The sequence below is a fragment of the Telopea speciosissima genome, chromosome 9, assembly GCF_018873765.1.
Source record: "Telopea speciosissima isolate NSW1024214 ecotype Mountain lineage chromosome 9, Tspe_v1, whole genome shotgun sequence".
NCBI classification, from domain to species: Eukaryota; Viridiplantae; Streptophyta; class Magnoliopsida; order Proteales; family Proteaceae; genus Telopea; species Telopea speciosissima.
The window spans coordinates 19732944-19760289 of NC_057924.1; the positions used below are offsets into that span (position 1 = coordinate 19732944).

General features: G+C 39.8%; 1 protein-coding gene across 1 annotated transcript in view; it reads right to left on the reverse strand.

Moving 5' to 3' along the window:
• Positions 1 to 239: 239 nt before the first annotated feature.
• Positions 240 to 27346, reverse strand: part of LOC122640377 (sodium/calcium exchanger NCL-like) — a 40017-nt gene continuing 12910 nt past the window's right edge. Inside the window, exons 4-7 of the mRNA XM_043833543.1 lie at positions 12499 to 12644; positions 12132 to 12408; positions 11744 to 12046; positions 240 to 778 (exon numbers count right to left, since the gene is read on the reverse strand). Coding sequence (XP_043689478.1) covers positions 530 to 778; positions 11744 to 12046; positions 12132 to 12408; positions 12499 to 12644 — 975 coding nt within the window. The 3' untranslated portion in view covers positions 240 to 529. The remainder of the gene's footprint in view (positions 779 to 11743; positions 12047 to 12131; positions 12409 to 12498; positions 12645 to 27346) is intronic.

Here is a 27346-nt window from a genome sequence, read left to right on the forward strand (position 1 = left end):
AATCTGTACCCACAAATTTTCTGGCATGCCCGGTGGGACAAACTTCTCCTCCCATCTCTGAACACTCGTTAAGAAACTTGAATCCATTCGAACTACATTCTCGACAATGATAATTGGCATAGAGATCTTGTTGGAACCTCGAGTATCAACAATCAAAATAATTGGCGACTCCAAGTTCATGATCAGACAGCTTAACCATCTCATTATGTTTGTTCTCAACACGCAACTAAGAAGTTGGATACTCTTAAATCTCAGTGTATGATGTGATCAGTTGGTGGATAGGGCACTGGTTTAATTAATAGTAATGAATGTAAACTATAGAGCTTTGACAAAGATGTGCCATTTCATTATACAAAAAAGAAGAAACTCATTCAGAATTACACACATTACAAACATAACAGGGAAAGCAAGGCAAAATCCCAAGGAGAAAATAAAAAACATAGAGAATTTATATGCTTTCAGTTGTCCGATATCACCTAAAGGATGAGATATGCATCTGCTTTGCACACAAGTTTATGATCTCAGCTGTCTATGACCAACCAACAATATAGTCAAGAATATAAACCAGCACCAGAGAGAATGGGTAAAGGAAATAGGCCAGTGAGCATGTCCATATAGGGAAGGTGGTGCGAAGGCTGCCAAAGATACCCATCACAAGACAAACGATAACAATGACTAGCACTTCAGAGGTGAAGTCCCATGTCAAATCCCTCACATAAACAAGGGCTAGGAAGACAGCCAGACAAAGGATGTTGTTCATAGTTGCTGCACCATATATCTGCAGAAAAAAAAAGAAAAAAAAAAAAAGAACATTTATTTTTTTACACATGGACAATGCATGTTCTACAACCACTGTCACACAATTTACATACAAGTTAATAAGAGAAATTTTGTATTTTCAAATTATCTGCCCTGAACTAGACCTACTCATTCTCCTTGGTTCTATGAATCTCATGAACATCGTTTATTTTTTTACCAAGAATGTCATAAGAATACTGCACACGAGCATTCAAAGCTTATTTGTTTCCTTTCATCAAAACTACAGATATCATTTTGTCAGCGGCTAGTAATATACTTTATATTTATATTTTTAACACCTTCCACCCTGCAAAGAGACTGGAGTCAGAGGCTAAGGAAAGTGAACCTGCAGATCCTTACCAACTCCATCAAAAGAGTTCAGTTACTAGGAAAAGATAACTACTGCCTTTGAAATGATTGGCAATATTAAGAAGGAGAGCCACCATCATTTTACAGCATATGATCCTTTAATGCTTAAATCTTTCTCCACATATTGGTGGCCCCTATCATAAAAGAGTTGATGGTAAGTCAAATTCTAGGAATGCGAGCATCATTCTACGGGAGACAGTACATTACTGAGAATTTCAAGATCCTACATAAGCCCGGTTGAAGTCTAATCAGATAAGTTTCTTTGAAATGATTACTAACTCAACTAAGACTTTTCCCAACCAAATGGGGCTAGCTAAATGGAACCTATGTCGCTATTCATCTGTTTGAAACCATCTTAGTTGTCAACCTAACCAGTTGGTTTTAGAACTGTAATGTTGATAGCTGTATCAAATCATTCTTCCTCACAATGCACCCATGCAGGGTTTTAATTCATAGTATCGGAACCGATATCAGTCGCCGCCAATACCAATGCCAATATGGATCGGCTTTATCGTGCCGGATCGAACACTTAGCCTCTCAAGATACCGATATGTTTTTTTACCATTTTTCCCTCCCCTGTTTTGATACTACCGATATGGTATAAGGCAGGTATCAGTATCGACCGATATGGCGGATCTGATCCTGATACCTAAAACCATGATTCAATGATAACAGGCAAATGCACTGAAAATTCCCATACTTCAACCGACTCTCAGTCATTCTTATTTTTTCATTTATAGTTTTCCAGTCATTTATCTCAACACCCTTATCCAAGCTACTTTTAGTTCATTAACATGTTTCTTTGTTACCGACATTCTACTCTCCCCAGCTTTGCTGCTCTTATAGCGGTCCTATAGAATTCTGTTCACGATAAGCATTGACTAGACACAGTCTAGGTTCAGTTCCTTGTATCTGTATGATTAGATAAGGACTGTGAATCAGCCTTAGTTAGCATTACTCATTTGTACCCATCATTCCCTCTATAAATAAATAATGGCCTCTATCAGTCTAACAAGCCAATCTATTCTCCTCAACTCTCTTCTTCTAACTTGGCACCAGAACCAATACTTTGAGTATTTTTTCGAAGTCTCTTCCGCGTTACAAAAAGAAGTCAGCCCTACACAGTAAAGGCTTCGGCCTCCCAAGGCTGAGCATGGCTACCTGAGACATGCCGCCTTCACTTACCCACTGACTCACTAACCGTACCATAGTTCCGTTCCTTACCAACATCCTGCCGGCCACCTGGCCCTCACAATTCACTACCAGGCTCCCGTCCTCTCCACTAGTCACCGTTAAGGGCTACAACACTCTCCTATGCACCGTTAGGCCCCACCAAGGCCCCTGCTCCTTTGAGGTCGACTCCTAGGCCTCTGCCAGGGTGCCTGCCCTATTACGGTCGTCGTCATGTCTCACCGAGACCCCCCAAGGCCCATTGCCCTCTTTTCAGCCACCCCTATGGTCGCTATTCTAACACTCCCACTCAAGTTGGAGCATAAATGTCACACATGCCCAACTTGACTAAGATAGGATGAAAGACTTTCCCACTTAACCCCTTAGTGAACACATGAGCTAATTGATCAGTAGACTTCACAAAGAGAACACAAATCAGTCCTGCTTCTAACTTCTCCTTGATGAAGTGCCTATCAACCTCCACATGCTTGGTACGATCATGCTGGACAGGATTGTGAGCAATACTAATAGCAGCCTTATTATCACAATACGGCATCATTGGAAGATGAACGGTAACACCAAGGTCTTGCAATAAACCTCTAAACCACAACAACTCACAGATTCCTTGCACCATAGCACGGATCTCTGCTTCAGGACTAGATCTTGCCACCACATTCTACTTTTTACTACACCAAGTAACAAGATTTCCACCTACGAAAGAGCAATAACCAGAAATAGGTTTCCGATCGGAAGAACCAGCCCAATTGGCATCAGTATACGCTTCAACTTGTAGATGACCATGAAGAGATAAAAGAATCCCTTTTCGCAGAGCTGACTTTGTGCCAAAACACACTTGAAGAATACCAGAACCGAGAAGAGAAGAAGAAGAGATGAAAAGAAGAAGATGGGAAGAGAAGAGAACTGTTAGATATGACTATCTCCCTCATAAGGCTTGTATTTATAATCTGAAATTACAATGGAAAGGGGAACTCCTATTCAGATTAGGAATTTCTAATCATGATAGGATTCCAAGTTACAATAGGAAAATAACAATAAAACTAAGACTAATAATTCAAAGTAAAACTAGGACTAGCAACTAGGACTCATAACTCAAATTAGAACTAGGAGTTTATAATCCTAAACACAAAAACCAAATCATGAACAGTGTCACGTGAACAGTACTTCAACACTCCCCCTCAAGCTGGAGCATACAAATCACCTAGACCTAGCTTGGAACAACTTCGACGGAAAGTAGGTCCAAACAGTGCCTTTGTAAACATATCACCAAGTTGATTGGTAGTAGAAACAAAAGGAGTAACAATCAACTTCTTCAAAACAGCATCCCGAACAAAGTGACAGTCAACCTCAATGTGCTTTGTCCTCTCATGAAAAACAGGATTACTTGCAATATAGATAGCGGTTTGATTATCACAAAACATTTGCATAGGCTGATTGATGGGAAACCCTAATTCCTGGAGTAAGGATTTAACCCACATCAACTTAGCAGTAGAATGTGCCATCGCTCGATATTCGGCTTCAACATTGGATCAAGCAATGGTGATTTGTTTCTTGCTTTTCCAAGTAACCAAGTTTCCACCCACAAAGGTACAATAACCAGAAGTAGACCGTCTATAACCATCAGCACCGGCCCAATCAACATCAGAGAACCCAACTAGATTAGCATTCCGATTAGGTCGATAAATAAGACCTTTACCAGGAGCACTCTTCATATAGCGCAACACACGGCAGGCAGCATCCAATGAATTTTCTTTGGACACTGCATAAATTGACTAATAACCCCAACAGCAAAGGATATATCCGGGCGAGTGACTGTAAGATAAATAAGTTTACCAACCACTCTTCTATATCGATGAACATCTGAAAAATCCTCACCCTCATTGGATCCAAGTTTCTGATGAGGATCCATAGGAGTATTTGCTGGTTTGGAAGTAAGCATTCCAATAACAGTCAGAATGTCAAGGACATATTTCCTCTGAGACAAGCTAATACCTTTCTTGCTTCTCAAAACCTCAATACCAAGAAAATACTTGAGAACACCCAAGTCATTTATTTGAAAATGCTGATGTAGATATGCTTTAACTTGGGCAATACCAGAAGCATCATTACCAGATATAATAATGTCATCCACATAGACGACCATTACTACCACCTTAGAATCCTGACGGCGAACAAAAACAGATGGTCAGAGTAACACTATGAGAATCCTACCTTAATAACAATGGAGCTGAACTTATCAAACCATGCTCAACCCATAAATTGCCTTGCGAAGCTTGCAAACTTTGGTAGAAGACTCCCCCTGAGCAACATACCCTGGAGGTTGCTCCATATAAACCTCCTCTTGAAGATCACCATAGAGAAATGCATTTTTGATATCCATTTAATATAGGGGCCAATCAAATATAACAGCCAAAGAAATAAGGATCCGAACAGAGTTCAGACGAGTAACTGGAGAAAAAGTCTCAAAGTAATCCACACCATAGGTTTGAATATAGCCTTTAGCAACTAGGCGGGCCTTCAGTCGTTCAACAGAACCATCCGGATTGTATTTGATAGTATAAACCCACCGACACTTAACAAGATCTTTCCCAACAGGTAGTAAAACCAGAGTCCAGGTATTGCGAGATAACAAGGCATCCATCTCAGTGTCCATGGCAGACTTCCAACCAGGATGAGAGAATGCCTCATGGTGGATGTGAGGAATAAAGTTAGTAGATAATGCGGAAGCAAGTGGGTGATAGTGAGAAGGAAGATGAGAAATGATTATATAATGCTAAATAGGATAAACTGGTTTTTTAGTGCAAGAACGAGTACCTTTGCGAAAAGCCATGGGTAAGTCGATGGAGCCTTCAGCATCGAAGGCAGATTGAGTGTCGGGCTGAGCGGCATCCACTGTATCACTAGGTAGCTGTGTGACATCCGCTATATCACTAGGTAGGACGGGAACTATAGGAACAGGATTTGTGGGAAATGTAGGAGTAGGTATAGGTGGCTGAACCGTGGGAGCAGGTATAGGTTTAGTGGTGGGAGGTAAGGTTGGTGAACGACGTCGACAATGTTGATAGACTTGAATTGGTGAAGGAACAGAAATAGGAACAGATATGGGTGGACCTAAAGGATCTTCATTGTTCACTATAGATGGTACAATGGAAGAAGCAAAATAGGGAGTATGTTAAAAAAATGTGACATCTGCACTAATAAATTGTTTGTTGGAAATGGGATCAAACATTTATACCCTTTATGAGTACGAGAATAACCAAGAAAAAGGCATTTAACAGACCGTGGAGAGAGTTTATCAATGGTGGGATGGAGAATGTGAACGAAACACATGCAACCAAAAACACGCGGTGGAGTGGAAAATAAAGGAAGATCAGGATGAAGAATAGAAAAGGGAATTTTATTTTGTAAAACGGAAGAAGGCATACGATTAATAAGATAACAGGCCGTAAGAACGACATCACACCAAAAACGTTTGGGGATATTCATATGGATCATAATAGAACGGGCAACTTCGAGTAAGTGCCGATTTTTGCGTTCGGCCACCCCATTTTGATGTAGAGTGTATGAGCAGCTAGTTTGGTGAATAATACCATGAGTGAGGCAAAAATCAGAAATCGTAGATTGGGTGTACTCCAAAGCATTATCTGAACGAAAAATTTGAATGGATTTGGTAAATTGAGTTTTTATTTCTTGATACAAATTTTTAAATACAGTAAGAAATTGAGTCCGGTCCTTTAACAAATAAACCCAAGTGGAGTGAGAACAATCGTCCATAAAACTAACAAAATAAGAAAATCCTAACCTATTACGAACACGACACGGACCCCAAATATTAGAATGAACTAAAGAGAACAATGAAGAACTTCTAGGTAAAGTACGAGCAGGAAAAGACGAGCGATGATGTTTGCCTAGTTCACAAGCCTCAAATTCAAGGTGAGATGTGGACTTGCAACTAGGGACCATTAATTGAAGTTTAGGTAAGGATGGGTGACCAAGGCGTAGATGCCATTGCATGGGAGATGGTATGGTAGTAGATGTAGCAGCAGTGGAAGGTCTGGTGCCATCTAAGTAATATAATCCATCGTGCTCAAGCCCTCCACCAATCTTCTTCCTCGTCTGAAGGTCTTGAAAAACATAATAAGAAGGATAAAAGGTTACAGAACAGTTAAGGGATTTAGTAAGCTGACTAACAAAAACAAGGTTTAAGGGTAATTTAGGAACATGAACAACATGAGAGAAAGTCATGGATGATGTTGGAGAAACAGTTCCATGACCAGTTATCTTAATAGAGGATCCATCAGCAAGAATAACATTGGAGGAGGTTTGAACGGAATTTATGGAAGAAAGTAAGCTTGACTTACCAGTCATGTGACATGAAGCACCTGAATCGATAAGCCAAGAAGTACAAGGGAAAAAATACAGCATTACCTTTATAGGCTAGAGTGGCGGTAGAGGAAAAGGCAGATGTAGCTTCAAGTTGTTGGAGGCGTTTGACTAGTTGGTTGTAATCCTCACGAGACACAGAAGATTAAGTTGATGAACTCTGGTTCATGTCACTGTTAGGTTTCTCAGTAGTAGTATCAGTGGTGGCAGTATTAGCTAGTTCATTCGCCCAATCAGGTTTTCCATGCTTTGCCCAACAAGTGTCAACAGTATGATTAGGTTTTCCACAATAAGTGCATTGGTGGGCAGATTTGTCAACATATTGAGTACCTGTACCTCGTCCATTAGATCTACGGCCACGGCCTCTAAATTGGCCAAGACCACGGTCCCATCCACGATTGGCAACAAAGGCTGACTTGTCTTGGGAGTACTGTCAGGTTTGGATGGATTAGCCAAACGGTTAATACGAGAAAAAACCTCATTAAGAGAAGGAACCTTCTCTCCAGTGAGTAGCTAACTCTTCACAAACTGGTAGTCAGGGTGTAGTCCAACAAGAAACTTCAAAACATGGACTCAGCTCTTTGTTGCTTTAACTGATCAAGATTAGTGGTCAAAGGCTGAGGTATTTGTAATTCTTCAACCATGCCCTTATAACTGGCAAAATACTCATTTAATGTTTTATCTCCTTGCTGAAAGGAAAATAATTTCTCATAGAGATCATACATACGGGAGATGTTCCTTTCTTGAGAGAAGCTTTCACAAAAGTCATTCCAGACGTCCTTAGCAAGGGAGTGAAACATAACATTCAAGGCAATAGCAGGCTCAACACTGTTCCATAGCCATATCTTGACAATAGAGTTTTCGCGCATCCACTCCTCATGAACTGTGAATGTGGTAGGATGTTTAGGATCATGATCAGGTGGATCATCTGTAATGTATTTCAGTTTGCCCTTGGCATGTATGTAAGCTTGAACTGCTAGGGCCCATAATAAATAATTTGAAACTCCTGAGAGTTTGATAGTGGTAATCTGTACTTGAACATTATCCGTTGGTGGTTTAGGATCAACCATAGATGTAATTTATCAAGTCCAAGTAGTAACAGTAGCAGCAACCAATCGGCAGTAGTAGTAGCAGTAACAAGTGGGTTTTGATAACCCAAAAGCAGTAGCAGTAACCAATCGGCAGAAATAGGGTACATAAACCCAAGGTGGCAGCAGGGATTTGCAGCAGAAATAAGAACCAGCAGAATAAGGGTTGAAAGAAACCCAATAATAGCAGTAGTCAATCAGCAACAGTAGGATTTGAAAACCTAAGAGTTGCAGAGAAAATCCTATCGGCAGAGATAGGATGTAAATAAGTCTGTAAAATTCTGTACCTGAAAATAGATGTGACGGATCGATTGGAGTAAATAAAAGGCTTCACTATGAAACAGAACAGCAGATAAAAAAGGGCTTCACTTTGGATTGCAAGCAGCAGCAAAACTCCAGAAGTGATTTGTAAGCAGCAGCACAATCGCAAGTAGTAGAAGAACTCAGAAGAAGGTAGAAGATATCTTCGAGTAGGTAATATTAACTAAAAACTCCAGTCGATCCTTTGCTTCAGGTATGAAGTAGCAGTAGAACCCTAGTTTTCTCTTGAAAACTTCATCTAAGGTGTAATTCTCAGAATATGCAGCATAGGGTGCTGCGCTCAAACCAGTGTCGCAGAGCACAGACAACCTAATGGTTGTACTCTGATATCATGTAGCAAAACACACTTGAAGAATACCAGAACCGAGAAGAGAAGAAGAAGAGATGAAAAGAAGAGAACTGTCTGTCTCCCTTATTAGGCTTGTATTTATAATCTAAAATTACAATGGAAAGGGGAACTCCTATTCAGATTAGGAATTCCTAATCATGATAGGATTCCAAGCTACAATAGGAAAATAACAATAAAACTAAGACTAGCGAAGGATACGAAGAACAACATCCATATGAGAGGAATAAGGATCATGCATGAACTGACTTACCAAACTCACGGAAATAGCTATATCCGGCCATGTATGAGAGAGGTAAATTAGTTTGCCCACCGATCGCTGATAGCGACCTTTGTCAACCGTTCACCCTCCTTGTCCTTTAGCCTTGTAGTAGCTTCCATAGGTGTATTTGAAGGATGACACCCCAACAGCAAAGATTTTGGCTCTGATACCATGTTAACAAAACAGAATTTTAATGAATGCTTGAATGATCAATTAGACCAAGCAAGTCATATATTTATTTAATCAGAATTACATCCTAAAGGACAGAATTGTCCCTATTCTAGCCAACTCTAACTAGTAGAGTTGGCAGTACATAAAACATGAAGAATAAAAGCCCAAAAAGACCAGAATAGCCCCACGGTATTCTGGTGTACATTATTCAATAGAAATCCTTAAACTTTAAACCCTGTGGCGATACTGTTTTATAGTTTCTTCTACTTTCAGGTTTGATATTGGTATTTCAACGAAGCACAACGAATACAAATACCCGGGAGGGAAAGGACGAGGGATAAAAAGGCGGAAAAAAAAAAGAAGGGGGGGTTAGATTTTATATTTTTGAATTCTAAGTTCCAGTCGAAATTCTGGTTTCCTATTAGTCAAATTCTGTTTAACACCAAAAAACCCCTAGTGGCAGAAAGCAAAAACATAGTGCCGCCGCTGAGGAGAAGCCCGGCCTCAAGGCCAGGCTGCTCTTCCCCCCTTCTTCCTCCCTTCTCCTTCTCTCATCCTCCCCCGCTCTTGCCCTCCCTTTCTTCCTCCTCCATTTTTTCCCTTCTTCATCGGGTTTGCCGGACTCCTCCTTCCCCTCACGGCCAGACTCCTCCTTCCCCCTTCTTCCTCCCTTCTCCTTCTCTTTCTCTCCCTCCCTTTCTTCCTCCACTTTCTCCTCTTCTTCTTCGGGACTTGGAGCTTGGTCTTCTTGTTTGGACCAGCGTAGTGCTAGTGGCTGCCATCCTTGCTCAGTCTGCAGTCATGCTAGTTGACAGCCCTCTTGGTTTGTCGTTTTCGTGGTCGTCAGCCTGCCTGGTTTTCTGCCTCGCAAATCGCCCTCCCGCTAGGTCTGTATCCAGGCTCGCTGGGTTTCTCTTGCCTGGTCGCGCTTCTTCGCTTGGCTTACGTCTCCGACAGCCACTCACTTTGTTGGGTCGCCTCCCTTGCTGGCTGCCTTCCTTGTTTAGCCTGCTGGCCCGTCTCTTCACCTCCAGCCCCATTCGCCTTCTCCTTCACCAGTCGTTGTCTTGCATTGCCGACACTGTCAGTTGTCGCTTGGTAGCCAGCCCACTTGGACTGCAGCTGCTTGGCCGCCAGCCCCACTCGGTCAGCCTTCTGTCTGATCTGCCTGGCTCGCTCGGTTAACGCCGTGTTTCTGCCAGCTACATAGCCTGCCCTTTGCAAGCTATGCTCGGCCGGCAGCCACTTAGCCGTTTCCCTCTGCAAGGCCAGTGCCCCTCCGACATGGCTTTCACCTCCGCTTGGACAGCTGCCCGCTTGGCCGTGGCCCTCCGCAAGGCCAGTGCCCCTCTGCTGTGGCTGTTTGTTTGTCAGTGATGCTCCGATTCTCGTCTTTGCGGGCTGGTCGATGTTGTGTTGAGATAATTGGTTTAGGGTTTGTGGTTCCCTACCTGGAATTGACTTGGCTTCCTTGCTCTTGTGGGCTTTTGAGTTTTCTATTGGGCTTCCTTCTCTGTCTTTGTGCCCATGTGAGCTTTTGAATTTGAATTTTGCAGGCCTAGCCTCCTCTCAAGTAGGGCCTTGTAATTGTTTGCGGCTTGTACACTCTTTGTGCCCTTGTACACTCTCCCCCCCCCCCCCCTTTTCTTTCCTTTGGTAATGAATTTATTTATTCATCCAAAAAAAAATTCTGTTTAACTTCAAGTTTTGATTTGCCTTACAAATTCTGGTTACAGTTTGTTGCTTATAAATTGCTTGAACCTTTATTGATTTCTGTTTTAAGTCTTTAAAATATCACCTTGATTCTGCAAGTTTGAAATTTTCTACCTGCAGTAGATAATAGGTTTTCCCCATAACTTGAAATATAATCATCAGAATTTGATCAAACTTTGCAGGTATAATCTCTGTAAAGTGACCCTTAAGTTTGTGTTTCAGACCCATCAGATCAGTTCATATTAGTAAAGTGACCCTTAAGTTTGTGTTTTTCAGACCCATCAGATCAGATATGTTCATATTAGTAATGTTTCCTAATTCTGGTTCAGTAGTTCTAGTTCCTATTTCCTGCAATCCTGTTCAGCTAATCTCCCCCCTGGATTTTTCCCTGGTTCAGGATTAGTCTTCATAAGTAGGAATATCTCATTCTCGTGGAGTTCAAGATCCCTTAACTCCCTTGCAAACTAATATACCAAGATTGGTACTCTAGGAGTTTCTTTGTGTGCTGGGCCATTGTCAACAGTTTAAAGAGGGTAGCTTTTATGTGTGTGTATCTTACTGTCAATAGTTCAGCTCAATGGCTAGCTGTATACATTTACTTCTCATCAATTAATCCCACTATTCATCCAAATATATTGCGAGTACAACAGTCCATGCATGAAAAGGAAGTGGCAAGGTTTGTATTATTAGGAAAAACAAGATGATTCCTTGAGGACCTTGAATGAGTTCATAAATTCATTTACATTGATATACAGACAACGAAGTAACATTACACTCCTTTGTGTTGAGATGATGACTATCAAGTCAGCAGTGATAATATATATGAAACGGAAGATAGTTTTAGTGATATTTACAAATTCAATTGGAAGATGCATTGGCCTTTCCATAAACATAAATGCTCCCAAACATGCAACAGTTCTTATTAACTAAAAACAAATTTAAACAAACAGTTCCTAATGGCAGTTTGAGAGTCCCAACAGACGTAGTTTAATATAATCATGTTCGACATATTCGGGGACTACTGAGACTGAAACAATCTTTGGAGACAATACTGCAGTAGTGAACATACGTATACACAGAATTATTGAAAAGAGAATAACAAACCTCAGAGAAGGTCAAAGAAGCAGATCTCTGCTTCTTCCGGCTAGCGAAAATGAGTGCTGACACTGCCTCACTTGAGTTAGTAGCGAAAGGTAAAACTATGAATGAGATGAAAAACGTAGGTATACTTGTAGCAGTGGAGAAGTTGTCAACAGCATCAACAAGGGGGTCAGCAAATGCAGCTGCAATAACAGTTCCCAGTAGCAACATTAATGCTGCTTTAATGGAAATCCTTTTGGCATTCTCAACAGCCTCTACAGCTTCATCACTCGTATCTCCCAGCAAATAATGTTCTTTCTTGACTTGCTGCATATGCAATATGCCTTTTGAAGGTATCAAACTGCTATATAATGGTTAGGATAACTGCAAGGGACATCATAAAGAAACTTACCTGATGAAAGTCATTTATAACCTTTACTGTCTGAGGACCTTGATTCCGAGCCGAAACAGATCCCCCCCTGGCTACACTAATCCATCTTGAGATTCCATCCACGAACTCTCTCTCATCAACATTTCCGTCATGAGATTTATCAAAATCATTTAATAATTTTTCAACCGCATCATCCATGTCCAAATCTATCTCATCAAACTGAATTCCTATAAGCAATGCTGCTAGCTCTGAACCTGACAAATGCCCATTTTTATCCAGATCGATAGCCTTGAATAGCCTGTTATTAGATTTAATTGAAAAAAAGATGTGATTAAACAGAAAATAGTAATTAATAACAGAAGCTATAGTGAGTATAACATGGACTAACTTCTTGATAACTTCAGTATTAGGTAGACCTTCATCTGTGAGGAGCCTTCCTAGCGAGTGCATTTTCAAATGTTTCAAAATCTTTGATATTACATGTTTATGCTTTACATATGCAAGCTTTCTCTTCTGAGTCCAAGGCTGAAAAACCTGCACCATTGCTCTTTTTTTAATAAGTCAAAATTTCATTTGTGCTGAAGCAACATCCTAAATCAGAAAAATGACCATATTGCCTATAATGAGGCCTGGCAATAAGCAGCTCTACACCAGAGTCCGGAAAAGATATAAACACATACCGAAGTCAATATAGAAAGGAGTTAGTAACACACTACAAAGTACAAGCTACAAGATGCTGAAGTCATCAGAAAAATTCTCTCCCATCTGCTTTGTTCACACAAAATAAAAAATAAGGAACTAACATATCATATGATATAAAGCCTTACATGACCGTATGTTAGAAGCTTGTCATCTGGAATGTTTCATTGAACTCATCCTATGTGAATTGAATCCAGTCCAAACAAAAGTTCAAATCCAATAATTTTAGATAAAACTGCTCAGTTTCAGATTCTATGAGAACTTAAGAAAAAAAATTATCAAACTCGTAATCCGTTTGTACCTACATTGAATTTGAAGAAGACTGTTTATATCCCTTGTTACAATGGACACCAAAGTTGGCAAACGGTTAGCAGATTCCAAAGCAAGTTGTTCCACCAGATCATGTGTGAATGTGTGTGTGTGCGTGTGTATGTGTGACTGGCAACAAGAGAAGAAGTTTTAGATAAAAAAGGGGAAAAGATATGCATACATACATACATATATATATATATAGATAGGTATTTTTGTCCTTGTACCTATTCCAGAATGTTCTCTCATCTATTATAAATAAAGAGGGGCTGTGATCATAAGACACATGCCATTATTCTCAAATCTCCACATGGTATCAGAGCAGGGATCCACCTTGGGATCCGAACCCTAATGGTTCCCATCTCGAAACCCTAGGCTCTCTCCATCGTCCCTCTTTCTCTCTCTTTCTCGGTTTTCTGTGCTGCAAGCCATCACCGCCTCCATCGCCTCTCTTCGTTCTTCCTCTTCTCGGTTCTAGTTACCGCCTTCACCATCGTCGCCGCCTACACCAACCACTGCCTCTGCCACCTTCAGCAACTCCCGCCTCTACAACTTCTGCCTTCTCTCGCTTCTAGCGGCTCTCCGCTTTTGCTTCTCTCTCGGTTCACCCTTGGTGGTGAGTTTTTCTCCCACCAAGGGATTTTTTTACCAATACATGGTCTGATTTATCTTTGTGTTACAAAGTTTGATGTTTTATTCCGGATCCACTTCGTGTTGATGTGTTTGTGAGTCTTCTCTGACCAGCAACCATGGGTGATTATGAGATCTCCTCTGCATCTACTGGACAAGGAGTTAATCAACAAGGTCTTCTTCCATTTCCTGCTAGCTCCGTTAAATTAAATGGGAGCAATTATTTGATGTGGTCACGATCTTGCTTCCTTGCCATCAGTTCTCGTGGTCTTTCAGGCTATATTATATCATCGGTATTGCTGTTATACCTTCCACTGCTGGTCCTGCCCAAGACAAATGGATGACATCTAATTTTCTTGTGATGTCCTACCTTATCAACTCCATGGATCCTACCATTGCCAGGGGCTATCTTCTTCTCGATACAGCTGTCAAGATCTGGAAGACAGCTAAAGGCACATATTCTTAGGTTGGTAATTCTACTTAGTGTTATGAACTTCATCAAAAAATACATGCTACCAAACAAGGGGAACTATCTATTCCTCAGTATTATTCTACTCTTCGGAGCATGTGGCAACAGCTGGACTTTTGTGGGACTTTTACTGCTACCTGTGACACTGATGCTAGAGCCTTTAAAAAATGGGAGGATGGTCTTCATGTCTTCGATTTTCTCGCAGGGCTAAACATCGAGTATGATCAGATTCGAGCCCATGTACTGAATCGTTATCCTTTTCCCACACTTGAGCAGGCTTATGCCGTAGTGCAATCAGAGGAAAGTCGTCGCAATGCCATGGTACACCCTGTTTCTCAGGAACAATCAACTCTTTCCACTAGTTCTCAAAATTCTTCCTGTAGTGGTCTTTCTCGTGGTATTGGTAACCATTCTATTCCTAATCGGCCTCCAATAAAATGTGACTATTGTGGCAAGGGGCGCCATACATGGGACAAGTGTTGGAAGTTACATGGGCGTCCCACTAACACTCGGGATTGCGGGCAGGGTCGTTCATTTTTTGCCAGAGCTCATCATACTTCATCTGAGGACACTGCTACTGACCGGTCTCTTTCTCAGTAGGAACTTCTTCACCTACGTCATCTCATGACTCAGTTGGACTCATCATCTTCACCAGCTCCATCTGCAACTCCTACCACCTCCCTGCCAGGGCATTTTGAACCATCTTCTTCTTCCTCACCAACTCCATCCCCAGGTATTTCTTTTTAGTAGCCATAGTTCCTCTTGTCATATCCACTCCCTGGATAATTGACTCAAGGGCTACTGATCACATGACCAATTCTCCTACTCAATTTCCCAAATATTTCCCTCTGTCAGGTAATACCAAAGTCCGAGTGGCTGATGGTTCCCTCTCTTCTGTTTCTGGGAATAGCATCATCAAATGCACTCCATCTTTATCTCATTCTTTGGTGTTGCATATTTCCAATTTTTCTACTAACCTACTTTCTATTAGTAGTCTTACACGGGACCTCAATTGCAAAGTAACTTTCTTCTCTGATCATTGTCTTTTTCAGGACTTGGTAACGGGTCATACGATTTGCAGTGGTAAGGTGGCTGGTGGTCTTTACTTTCTTGATAGTTCTCCATCAGCATTGGTTTCCCAGGCCTCTCTCTCGGATTCGGCTGCATCTACATTGGCTGAGTTACATCGGTGGCATCGTTGTTTGGGTCATCTCCCTTTAGGCATTTTATTAGTTTTATTTCCCAATTTATTAAAGCTTGTAATCCCAACAACTTTGTTTGTGATGCTTGCACCTTTGCAAATCAAACTAGAGTAATTTATCCTATTTCTGATAATCGAAGTTTGGTTACTTTTGGTTTAATCCATTCTGACATCTGGGGCCCTGCCCGTTGTGTACTTCTAGTTATAGATGGTTTGTAACTTTTATTGATTGCTTTAGTCGTACCACTTGGGTGTATCTTATGCACCAGAAGAGTGATGTTTTTTCTTGTTTTCAAATGTTTCATCAAATGGTCCAAACCCAATTTGATGCCAAGGTTAGGATACTCCGGTTTTACAATGGTAAGAAATATTTAGATGGTTCTTTTCAAGATTACCTGTCTACTCATGGTATTATACACCAGACCAGTTGTGTGGACTCTCCTGCTCAGAATGGCGTTGCCAAAAGGAAGAACCAATATCTTTTGGAAGTGGCTCGATTTGATGTTTGCCATGACTGTTCCACCACGTTTTTGGGGTGATATTGTTCTTCGGGCAGCATACCTTATCAATCAGCTGTCATGCAGGGTGTTGGCGTCTCATTTGAAGTTTTATTGGGTTCTTCTACTTTTGTGGTGCCTCTCAAAGTATTTGGGGGTGTGGTATTTGCTCGCAATCAACATATTCATGGCAAATTCCATCCCAGAGGCTTGCGATGGTTTTTTTTTTGGGTTATTCTGCTACGCATAAAGGATAGCAGTGCTATCATCCTCCTTCTGGAAAATTGATTGTTACTACGGATGTTATTTTTCGCAAGTCAAAGGCATATTTTTCATCTCCTGCTCCTCTTCAGTGGGAGTCTACCAGTAAAGAGGTGCCTTTGATCACTTCCTTGGATGTACCTGCTGTGGAATACCCATTGGTTGAACTCGAAAATGGCATAACAGGACAGGAACAAGAGCAATCTCAAGCTCAGGAGGAGCCAGGGAAATCTGATAACCTAAAGATATTTACTCAGGGAACGTGGCATAAACAAAAGCAAGTTGATAATACCACCACCACTGCACCTGACAATTCCTTGATCCCTGATCCAAGTTCTTCTCCTCCTACTCCTGGTGAGTTTACTTTTGATTATGATTGGAAACTTACCAATTGCTATTCGTAAACCCCGTAGAACTTGTACTCAGCACCCCATATCTAACGTCATGTCTTATGAGTCTCTTTCTCCTTCTTTCCATAATTTTGTTTCCTCCTTGACTTCTATCTCTATCCCTAACACATGGCAGGAAGGAATTGCTAATTCAAGGTGGAAAGATGCAATGAATGAAGAAATGAGGGCACTAGGAAAAAATGACACTTGGGATTTGGTGAGTCTCCTCCAAGAAAGAGACCGGTTGGTTGCAAGTGGGTCTTTGCAGTCAAACATAAGGCTGATGTAATAGTGAAAAAATATAAGGCAAGGCTGGTTGCTAGGGGATTCACTCAGACACATGTAATTGACTATCAAAAAACCTTTGCCCCAGTAGCAAAAATGAACATTGTCAGAGTCATTATCTCTTGTGCAGCTAATCAAGGATGGGATCTTCAATAACTAGATGTGAAGAATGCCTTTCTTTATGGGGAGCTTGAAGAGGAGGTATACATGGACATTCCACCTAGCTTTGCTGCTAGAGAAACCCAGGGCAAGGTGTGTCATCTCAAAAAGCCCTTATATTGACTAAAACAATCACTAAGAACTTGGTTTGGGCGTTTCCATAAAGCCATGGTGTCAATTGGCTACAAGCAAAGTAATGTTGATCATACTTTGTTTATCAAGAAGAGAGGGCAGCTTATCACAGTATTGATCGTTTATGTGGACGATCTTGTCATCACTAGAAGTGATGTTAATGAAATAGGAAAATTGAACACCTATTTGAGAACTGAGTTTGAGATCAAGGGCTTGGGAAGACTAAGATATTTTCTTAGGATTGAGGTTGCTCATTCAGCTCAAGGTATACTTCTCTGACAACGAAATATACACTTGACCTTTTATCTAAAACAGGAATGTTGGGCTGTCAGCCTGCAGACACTCCCTTGGAGCCAAATAATCACCTAAAGAATAAAGATGGAGATCCTGTGGACAAAAGCAGCTACCAAAGATTGGTTGGTCGATAATATACTTATCACACACACGTCCTGATATAGCTGTTGCAGTTAGTGTGGTAAGTCAGTATATGCATGATCCTCATTCCACTCATCAGGAGGCAGCATATAGGATCATTTGATATTTGAAGGCTTCTCATGGGAAAGGTGTCCTCTTTTCTCCCTAGGGTCACTTGAGAGTTGAGGCTTATACTGATGCAGATTGGGTAGGATGTCTAGATGACTGGCAATCTACCTTTGGATATAGTACTATTGTTGGTGGGAATTTAGTGACTTAGCAGAGCAAGAAGCAAGCCGTAGTTGCCCGATCCAGTGCATAAGTAGAATTCCGAGCTATGGCTCATGGTATTTGTGAGCTTCTTTGGTTACAAGGACTCCTTAGTGATTTATGTGTTCCTGTTGAGCCCTATGCATCTATACTATGCTGGCAAATCAGTAATAAGCATTGCTCACAACCCAGTTCAACACGATCGTACCAAGCATATTGAAATCGATTGTCATTTCATCAAGGAAAGGCTGGAGCAAGGAGCAATATGCATTCCCTTTGTTCAGTCTGGTGACCAGTTGGCGGATATTTTTACCAAGGGAATTAATAGTAAAAGTTTTGTATTTGTTGTTAGCAAGTTGGGCATGTTTGATATGTATGCACCAACTTGAGGGGGAGTGATGTAAAATGGGTTCAAGGGTATTTTTGTCCTAGGGGTATTTTTGTCCTAACTATTCTAGAATGTTCTCTCATCTATTATAAATAAAGAGGGGTTGTGATCATAAAGACACAAGCCATTATTCTCAAATCTCCACAATATAAATAAATAAATATTCTTTCAGGCTATATATATATATATATATATATAACCAACCTGATTGTAACCTTACTTTTTTGCCATTTTAGTATAACACGCTTCTTTTTTCTATGAGGGTAAATCATATCATTTCACACGGACAATGACAACTATTGAAAATGACATAACACACTTCTTTTATCTATGAGGGTAAATCATGTCATTTCACAAGGACAATGACAACTATTGAAAATGACATAATTATAAGTCACTTTAAACTTATTTTGAAAATACTTTTTTACCCTTGGCTTAAATAACTTTTGGGAATGTAACAAGGGGGAAGCAAAAGAACGTTACAACTTCTAACTTGACCACCTTGGTGACAACAAGATGCGCCCATATATAAATATGGCAAGAGAACCCTAATTGGTGGTGCAGCAGTGAGTGCACGACCATTTAAGTGAACGGGATTTTTCAGTTCACTGGGGGCTGAGCGGTAATTTAGCATGGTCCTGTGTCTAGGTGTAGGAATCATAGGACTGGTTAGCATTATTTTTCCCTATATATACAAGGGTATGCGCCCTTGGATTTCTGTTGCATATTCAGCTTCTGTTGCAGCTGCTACTGCGGTTTTCTTTATCTACCCAATCGGTCAAGGAAGCTTCTCTACTGGTATTCCCCTAGGAATCTCCAGTACTTTCAACTTCATGATTGTTACTAACGGGGTCTCGGTTGATTTCCCTTCCTTTACCTACTCAGATGTTTCAGTTCACTAAGTTTGGAAAGTCCAAATAGATCAGACTAGCCACGGAACTTGGATACGGTTTCTCGTCGAAGATCCATGGATCACAGACAGTATCTCCTCATGGCCTGACGGCCCCCTTCTCACCACTTCCTTGATGGTTCTTTCAGTGGTCGGTCCTAAGTTCCATTTATCGAAAGACTACTTAACTATCATGCCATCTTTTAGTCATACCCAGGTCTATTTGGACAAACTGTGGAACAAAGCTCTACCAACAAAAAATTCGGTAAAAAGGTGGAAAGCCGTTAACTACCAAATCTCGGTCGACTCGTAATCTACAAAAAGTAGGTATATATATATATATTTTTATTTTTTTTCAAACTCATATTCGTCTAAGTTGGCTGAAAACTGCTTTTTAGTTCTTCCTTTTCCGAAAGTAGAATATGGGATTGAAGCCGAAATGAGAAGTAGTTCCGTTTTTATCCCGATGGGGAATCAAAAGGATGGCTTACGAGTTACGATCCTTATTAGGAGCCAAAGGTATATAAAGTTGGGATGCCCCAAAACATTAGGAGCATAAAAAATCCAAATGGAATAAAAGATAGCAGAAGCTACCCGACCTACTAGATCCTTTACATAAACCCTCATTGCTAATTTCATTTGGCATATCCAAAAAAGATACCAAGGATGGTCGTGGATGAATACAGGATCGAGAAGAAGGGACTGAACTTGAATGAAGCTTGGGTTGACGGGGTCGCTATCAAGGTAGGGACATCACTAGCGAATCAATTAGTGAAATTGGGTCGCCCTCCCATCTCTAGTAGTCTCTGCTGTCCCCATACCATTTCGAAGAAAGAGTGTTATATACATATATATATATATATATATATATATATATAGATATATATGGTACCAGTAGGTTTTCCAGGATGCTAAATAAAATATGCAGTAATGAAAGATAAATGCAAGTGAAAACTTGAAAAGTGCCTTGTGTGCTTAGCAGGTACTGAAGATCCTGGAAAGGATCCGTCGCCGTACTCAAAGGGGGTAACCCTTATCGATCTGCCAATTTGCAGGCAATCTTCTGCTGTGCAAAAGATAGGCGGCTAAGCCGGCCTTATATGTATTTGAAAATTTTAATAAAATTTGAACTTATATATTACTTGGAGAATTTGAATTACAATTTTGATACAGGACTTTTGAAGTAAGCTTGAAGGTACTTGGTAACTTACAGGTTCTTTGAAGGACACTTGAAAGCTTGAGATAAAAGCTTAGGACTTGAAATTACAAACTGGACGAACACTTGAATGTTACACTTGAACTTGAAGAACACTTGATGAATTACACTTGAAGAAAATAAAATTAAAAACTATTTGAAGAACACTTGGTGCAAGAGAACTTGAAGAGCTGAGTTACAGCGATGCTGCGTACTTCTATTTTCCTCTTCAAAATTCTCCTCCTTTTGCTTGGAGAAGACGAGGGGTCTTATAGAGCTTTGGAGGCTTTGGATGCTTTTCTTTTCCACCGAAAGTAACCTTATCTTGAAGGAATCTTTGGCAGAGCGGAGTAAGCAAGTGGGCGTGGGCCCAGACTGTTGAAACTTGAGGCAGGCTCTTGACTTTGGAGGCAAAGGCGCCGAAAGTAGTCTTGGACGGTAGTGCTACAGTAAAATTAACTTTTACTATTTACTACTTTGTCGGTAGGCACTATTGAAAAGAGACTTCAAAAACCGCACCGAGGCATTCCACGTGTAAAAACACTGTTTTCCTCATTGGTTTGGTTTAGACTGTTCACTGTATTGGACTGGGCCCAGTGGTGGCTTGACTATCTAGGACCAGAGATAGTAGTTGGGACACGCCTTTTGATACAGCCGTGTGTCAACTGTTGTGCCACTCTTTTGGTGTCGTCATGGCTGAAGATTTTCCAACATCAGGGTTTGGAAACTAACCCTTGGGCTTATGGCCTAATTTTCTGGATGTTTGGCCCATGGACCATCTGGTAGATCTTGCTGATGAAGTGGAGAACTGTTGGCTGATGAAATCCAGCCCATCATCAGATTCTTGAGCAAACTGGCCTTCATGGAGATGGGGGTCTATGGACCCAACACTGGAGTCCGTGCCTTCTCCTTCTTCAGTATCAAGGGCCGCAAGTTGGGCCTCGATTTCTATTTGTTTAGCCTTTAGCTTAAGGCGACTACTGTTGCTAGACTTGTCTGATTTTTCTGAAGGGGCAGTTTGAGGGGTAACTTTTGTGATTGATTGTATGAGGGCTTCAAGGGTGTACTTGCTGAGGTCACACTTGTCCCACCACTTGACTCTGAAATTTCTTACGAGGATTGGGATGGAGCAATCGGGGCTTTCAGTCCGTTCGATTGCATACTCCCAATACATAATCCAAGCCAGGCGGCAATGGATGAAGAATCTCATAAGATCAGGCTGTTCAGGGATTTGTTCCGTGTGCTGGCAGTAGATGTTGAAAGCATCAAACACTTGATCTGGTAGGATGTCTTGGATTGGCCCATAAGCGGTCCACCATCGGGGGAACCAATTTGGGATCTGACTTGAGAACTTGTAGTCAAAACAGAAAAACCACGAGTGCTGATTTTTACTATTTTGATACAGAAAAGCATGGTGCCAGGCATCCATGTAATCAAAATAGTGGAACTCTTGTGGTTGAAAGACTTGGGAGAATCTTTGAGGAGTAAGGGGATGTGTGCCCCAATCTTTTGAGCTGATCATTTGAAGGATGGTTACTGAAGTATGGGTCACATGATTTGGATCATTTTTGTCAAAATTTTGCTTGATACGGATAGAATCCGTATCAACAAGAATGAATTCATAGAACTCTTGATTCTTTGAACTGTTTGGGGAGTAGAAATTCCATTCTTTGTAAAAGACTCTTTGAGCTATTTCTACAGGAGTCTTGCAGCCTTTGGTGAATTGATCATCAAGGGCAAAAAGGTCTTGGTAGACCTGTTTAAGAACATATTGGCTCTTGGGAAAGTTCTGGTTTAAAGACTGTTGTGGAAGAACTGGGCTTGTTAAGTAGTTGGGAGGATCTTGTATTTGGGACCATTTGGGTGGACTGGCTAGCCTCAACTTGGGTGAAAGGGACACTTGCAACTACTGTTTTGGAAGGAGAGATTTTTATTAACTGGTTTGAAGGAACGGACTTGGCATAGGAGTCTTTTGATTTAATGCCGGGTTTTGGTTTGGGAGGCTCTTTAGGAGCCATGATTACTGAAATTGATTTGGGACCTTGCAAGAATTCACGGGTCAGGAAATCAGGAATTGAATTCATTTCTACTTTAATATAGGTTATGTCAAAATCAAAACTTGATAAAAGGGCTTGCCATCTTGCAAAAATTTGTTTTGATGCAATGTTTTGAACATCATTTTTTAAAACTTGTTTTGCAGCACTGCAATCCACTCTTACTAAAAAATTTTTGTTTAATAAATCACTTTGAAACTTTTGAATGCAAAGAACTACTGATAGGATCTCGTTTTTGATGGTACTGTAATTTTGTTGGGCAGGGTTCCAAATTCCTGAAGTGAACTGGATCAATAGCTCTTTGTCATTTTGGACTTGTTTAAGAATGCCTCCGTAACCTAATTCTGAGGCATCGGTTTCTACTATTTTGAAGAGTGTTGGATCTGCTAGAATTAGGCAAGGGATTTCTTTTACAAGTTTCTTGATGTTTTGGACTGCTATGGTATGATTTGAAGTCCAAGGACTTTGTTTTTTCTTGAGTCTGGAATAAAGATCTTTACACAACTGACTGATTTGAGGAATAAAATCCCCAACATAAGTAAGGCTTCTTAAAAATCTTTGTAATTGCCTTTTGTCTAGGATTTGATCAGGGAATTTGTCAGCAAAAGCTATAGAACTTTCTATAGGAATAACTTGGTTTTGGTAAATATAGTGACCTAGGAACCTAACCTTTGTTTGGAATAGTTCCATTTTCTTTTGAGAGAGGACTAGTCCATTGGTTTTCATGGTGTGGTAGAAACTCTTTAGGTGTTTGAAATGTTGTTCAATGGACTTAGAGAAAACAAGGACATCATCGATGTAGACAATTATGAATTGGCTAAAAGGATTGAGGATGTCATTCATGATATTTTGAAATTCACTGGGGGCATTTTTTAATCCAAAAGGCATTACATTCCATTCGTAATGACCAAATGGTGTTGTAAAAGCAGTTTTGTAGCGATCTTCTTTATGTACTTGAATTTGCCAGTATCCAGATTTGAGATCAAATTTTGAAAAGATGGTAGCTTGGTAGAGTCTTTGGAGTAATTCTTTTTTGTTGGGAATGGGATACCTAATCCATTGTAAGGCTTCATTCAGGGGTTTGTAGTTTATAACTAACTTGGGTGTTCCTCTTTCTATTTTAGCATTTTTGTTAACATAGAAAGCAGCACAACTCCAAGGAGACATGTTTTTACTTATCAAATTTTTGTTAAAAAGTTCTTGGATTTCTTTTTTGCATATCTCTTGTAATTCTTGGGTCATTTGAATGGGTCTAACTTTGGTAGGAATGTCCTTATCCGTAAAACTTGGTTCATATGGGAGACGGACAATATGCCTACGTCTATGCCAAAAAGCATCAGGAAACTCTGAACAAAGTTCCTTTTCAATTTGGGTTTTGGTGTTAGAAATTTGTTTCTGAATTGTTTTATCTTGGAGTCTTTGTTCAATAGTTTTATGATTGATTTCTTGTTTCAGATATTGCAGGTGCTTCTGTTTATTTTGAATTTGGCTTATACTTGATTGCTTTGATATGGCAACTGTTTTGAGCAGATCTATTTCTTTTGTTTTGGCTTGTTCGAAGAATTTAAAATGAACTTGTTTGCCTAGGATGGTGGTTGTAATTCCTTGATTTGACACAGTGAAGGGTTTTATAAGTTCTAGGAAAGGCTGTCCTAGAATAACCTCAGTGTTTAGGTCTTTTACTAATATGAACATTTGTTTTAGGCAGACTCCTTGGTTACAGATGTGAACATCTGAAAGTTTGTAGTTGACTTTTAATCTTGATCCGTTTGCTCCTGTTAGAACTTGGTTGTTTTTTCGAAGTATTGAATTGGGACTAACCCTTCTTGTATACAGTTTATTTGTGCTCCTGAATCAACTAGAGCTATAGTACTAATCTTGTGGGAGGAAGATATGACAATAGTTATATTGACATACCACTGTTGGCATTTGACCTTGTTAATGAGATCAATAAAATCCTCATTATTATTTGGTAAGAGTTGTTCATTGTTACTTTCTTCTTCTTCTATCTCGACTACTTGTTGTGATCTTTTTAGGCTTGCTATATCTGCTTTTATGTTTTTGATTTCAGTTTTCAAGTCATTTGTAGTGGCTTCTAGGCTTGCAATTTTTATTTGGTCTAGATTTGGTAAAGGGGCAGAGTTTTTATCAAACTTTTTATAGATGTTTTTTATGTTATAAGGGGTTGCCTTAGTCTGGGATTTTAAGGAGGAAACTTGTTGTAAGAGTTCTTGAGCATGTTGGAGGTATAGAGTCTTGGTATGTTTATCCTTGATCTGGTCTACAAAATTGAGGAATTCTTCTGGTTTGTTAAAATTTTTTATTCCTGAATTTGTTTGTATCATATTGATGGATTTTGATGATTCGGAGTCATCACAGTTTTTACAAAATACTCCTTGACTACAGTTACAAGGAGAGGCTTGTTCATCACTATTTGACTCAATTTTGTTTATTTCATTCTCTTGAGGTTCTTCTTCATTCTCGGAGCTACTTTCTTCTAGGTCAGCTAGAAGTTGGACTTTTGTATCATCAGGCATTATAAGGGAATTGATCTTTTTTGCTAATCTACAGTATTTGGCTATGTGGCCTAGTTTACCACAATTATAACATCCAGTTTTGGTATTTTGTGTTGGTTTTGATTTTTGAAAGGGCTTTTTGTAAGGCCTATATCTTTTAGGGCTGGACTTGTTATCTAATTTGTGGTCCCGATCCTTTTGGGTTCTGTATTTGCTTGAGTATCTATTTTTTCTATTATGCCTATGGCTCTTATGTTTCTTTTGGGAGATGATCTTTGAATCAAATCCAAATTGTTCGCAGAAACCTCCTAACTCTTTTTTGTAGGATTTTGACTCTTTTCTGATTTGTTTCCTGAGTTTGATGTCTGTACACAAGGCTAGCCCTTCTTTATGTACTAGACCTATGAGGTCACCATATGTGAGGGTTTGATAGGGAATCACTCCGTTGTTTTCTTCTCTTAGTTTTTGTTTTAATTTTTCAGAGAATAAACTGGGTAATCCTGTGAGGAACTTTTCTTTCCAGCAGGGAAGATTTGCATCTTCCCTAGTTAGGACCTTGGTCATGAAAGTATCTTTGTACCATTTGAAGTCATGTAATTTTTTGCACTTTAGGTTTGACAATTGTTCAGATGATCTATCTTTGAGTCTTGTAGGATCTCCTAGAAAATATTTGGTTATGCAAAAAATTAAAATGTTTACTGCATCTTCAACTGGTTGGTTTTCAACTATGATTGTTAATCCTTGTTCATTGATTTGGATGGCATTTAAGATTGAATCTTTTTCAGTTGGACTGAGGACATTATCCCACCATCCTTTGAGTTGCCCGGTAAACCCAGAAATAATTATTTCTGCTATGGCTTGATCGGGAATGTTTTTAATCCGGTGTGCATAGCTCACCATAGTCATCTCTTGAAGTTTGTTTGTCAAATTATAGTCTGACATTCCATCTATGTTCCATTCATAGATGGTGCCACTTTGGTAATTTGCCTGGGGAAAATCCTTTCTTTGTTCAATTTGGAGATCTGGGTAAGTTGGTCTAGAGTAATAATTATTACTCATATAAGGACTAGTGATTGCGTTTACTTGATCTTCATCTTCACTGGAAGAATCAGAAGGAGCTTGTCTTTGTATGTTTGCCACATTTGAAGCAGAGCTTCCTTGTGTTTCTTTTTTAGGTGTATCAAGGACTTCCATGTTTTGTAACCTTGTAGAGATTTGACTTATTAAGTCTTTGTTTTCTTGAGTATTTAAATTTTTTAGACTTTTGTTAGATATTGTGAAAGGTTTGAACAGAGTTGTCGTTGAGGAAGTACTAGCTTGATCCTTATGAGAGGGAGGTTCAGTAAGGGTATCCTTTTGAACTAAGTTCTCTATTTTTTTATTAGTTGCCTTCCTATGGTTTGTAAATATTGGTTTGTGTAATTTGTTTGTTCTATAACCTTTTTAGATCCATCCGTAACTCCTTCAGTGAATCTGAAAGGGGTCGCTGAGATTTCTGTGTTATTTATTTTAAACTTGATATTAGAACCAGGAGGGTGTATGGTTTCAATGGTTTTGTCATCAGCTAATTTCCAGGTGTGGTAGACCTTTTTACTAGCATTGATGTTTGAAAAAGGATAGGGAATGTCTCTATTACTTGTATAGATATCTAGGTATGTCAAGAACATTATGTTTGTCTTGATGGCATTCATTTTATCGTACCAAAGGTTCTTGATTTCTTGTTGTTTCTCTTTTGAGAAGTAGCTAAAAAACCATTCTCTTTTTTCATCATTTCTGGGTAACATGAAATCTATCCTGAGTTTGGGTTTGTCTATCTCATAGTCCTCTACTGTGATTACATCAACTCTTGCTTCGTGTTGCATGTCAGTTTGGGTTGGTGAAGTTGGTTCATTTATTTGAGAAGACTGGTTAGACTGTTCTTCATAAATCCCTTGGGTAACATTACTTTTATTTGGGGTATGTAAACCTAGGATTTTGAAGGTCCTTAGTTGTTCATGTAACCTTTAGTTCTCTAAATGTAAACTTGTTAAAGAACTAGATGTTGACGCTCTACTTGGGACATGACTAAGTTTTTCAAATTCCTCAGTATTTGGTTTAATTTGTTTATCCTTTCTTTGGAACGTTATAGTGACCATTCCATCTTGATCTTGATTTATGGATTCTATATCACTATTAGGTTTAATAAGTGACTCCGGGCAAGGAGACTGGAGACACCACTTTGATGGAAATTTAATGTCTTTCCAGCTGACAGTTTTTGGATGAACGGTTCTTGAATGGACAAAGTCTGTTTCTATGAACGTAGTTTGTCCTTTGATAGTTCTTCTCAGAGCTTTAGGTCTTAAAGTTTTCATGGCCTTGTATTGAATCCTATAAATTATAGCAATTGGTATAGATCCTTGTTTCATCTTATAACCACTGGTAAGTATGTTAAGATTTGAGGGATCTAAGAGTTGGATCTCTTCCATATCTGGAGAGTAAT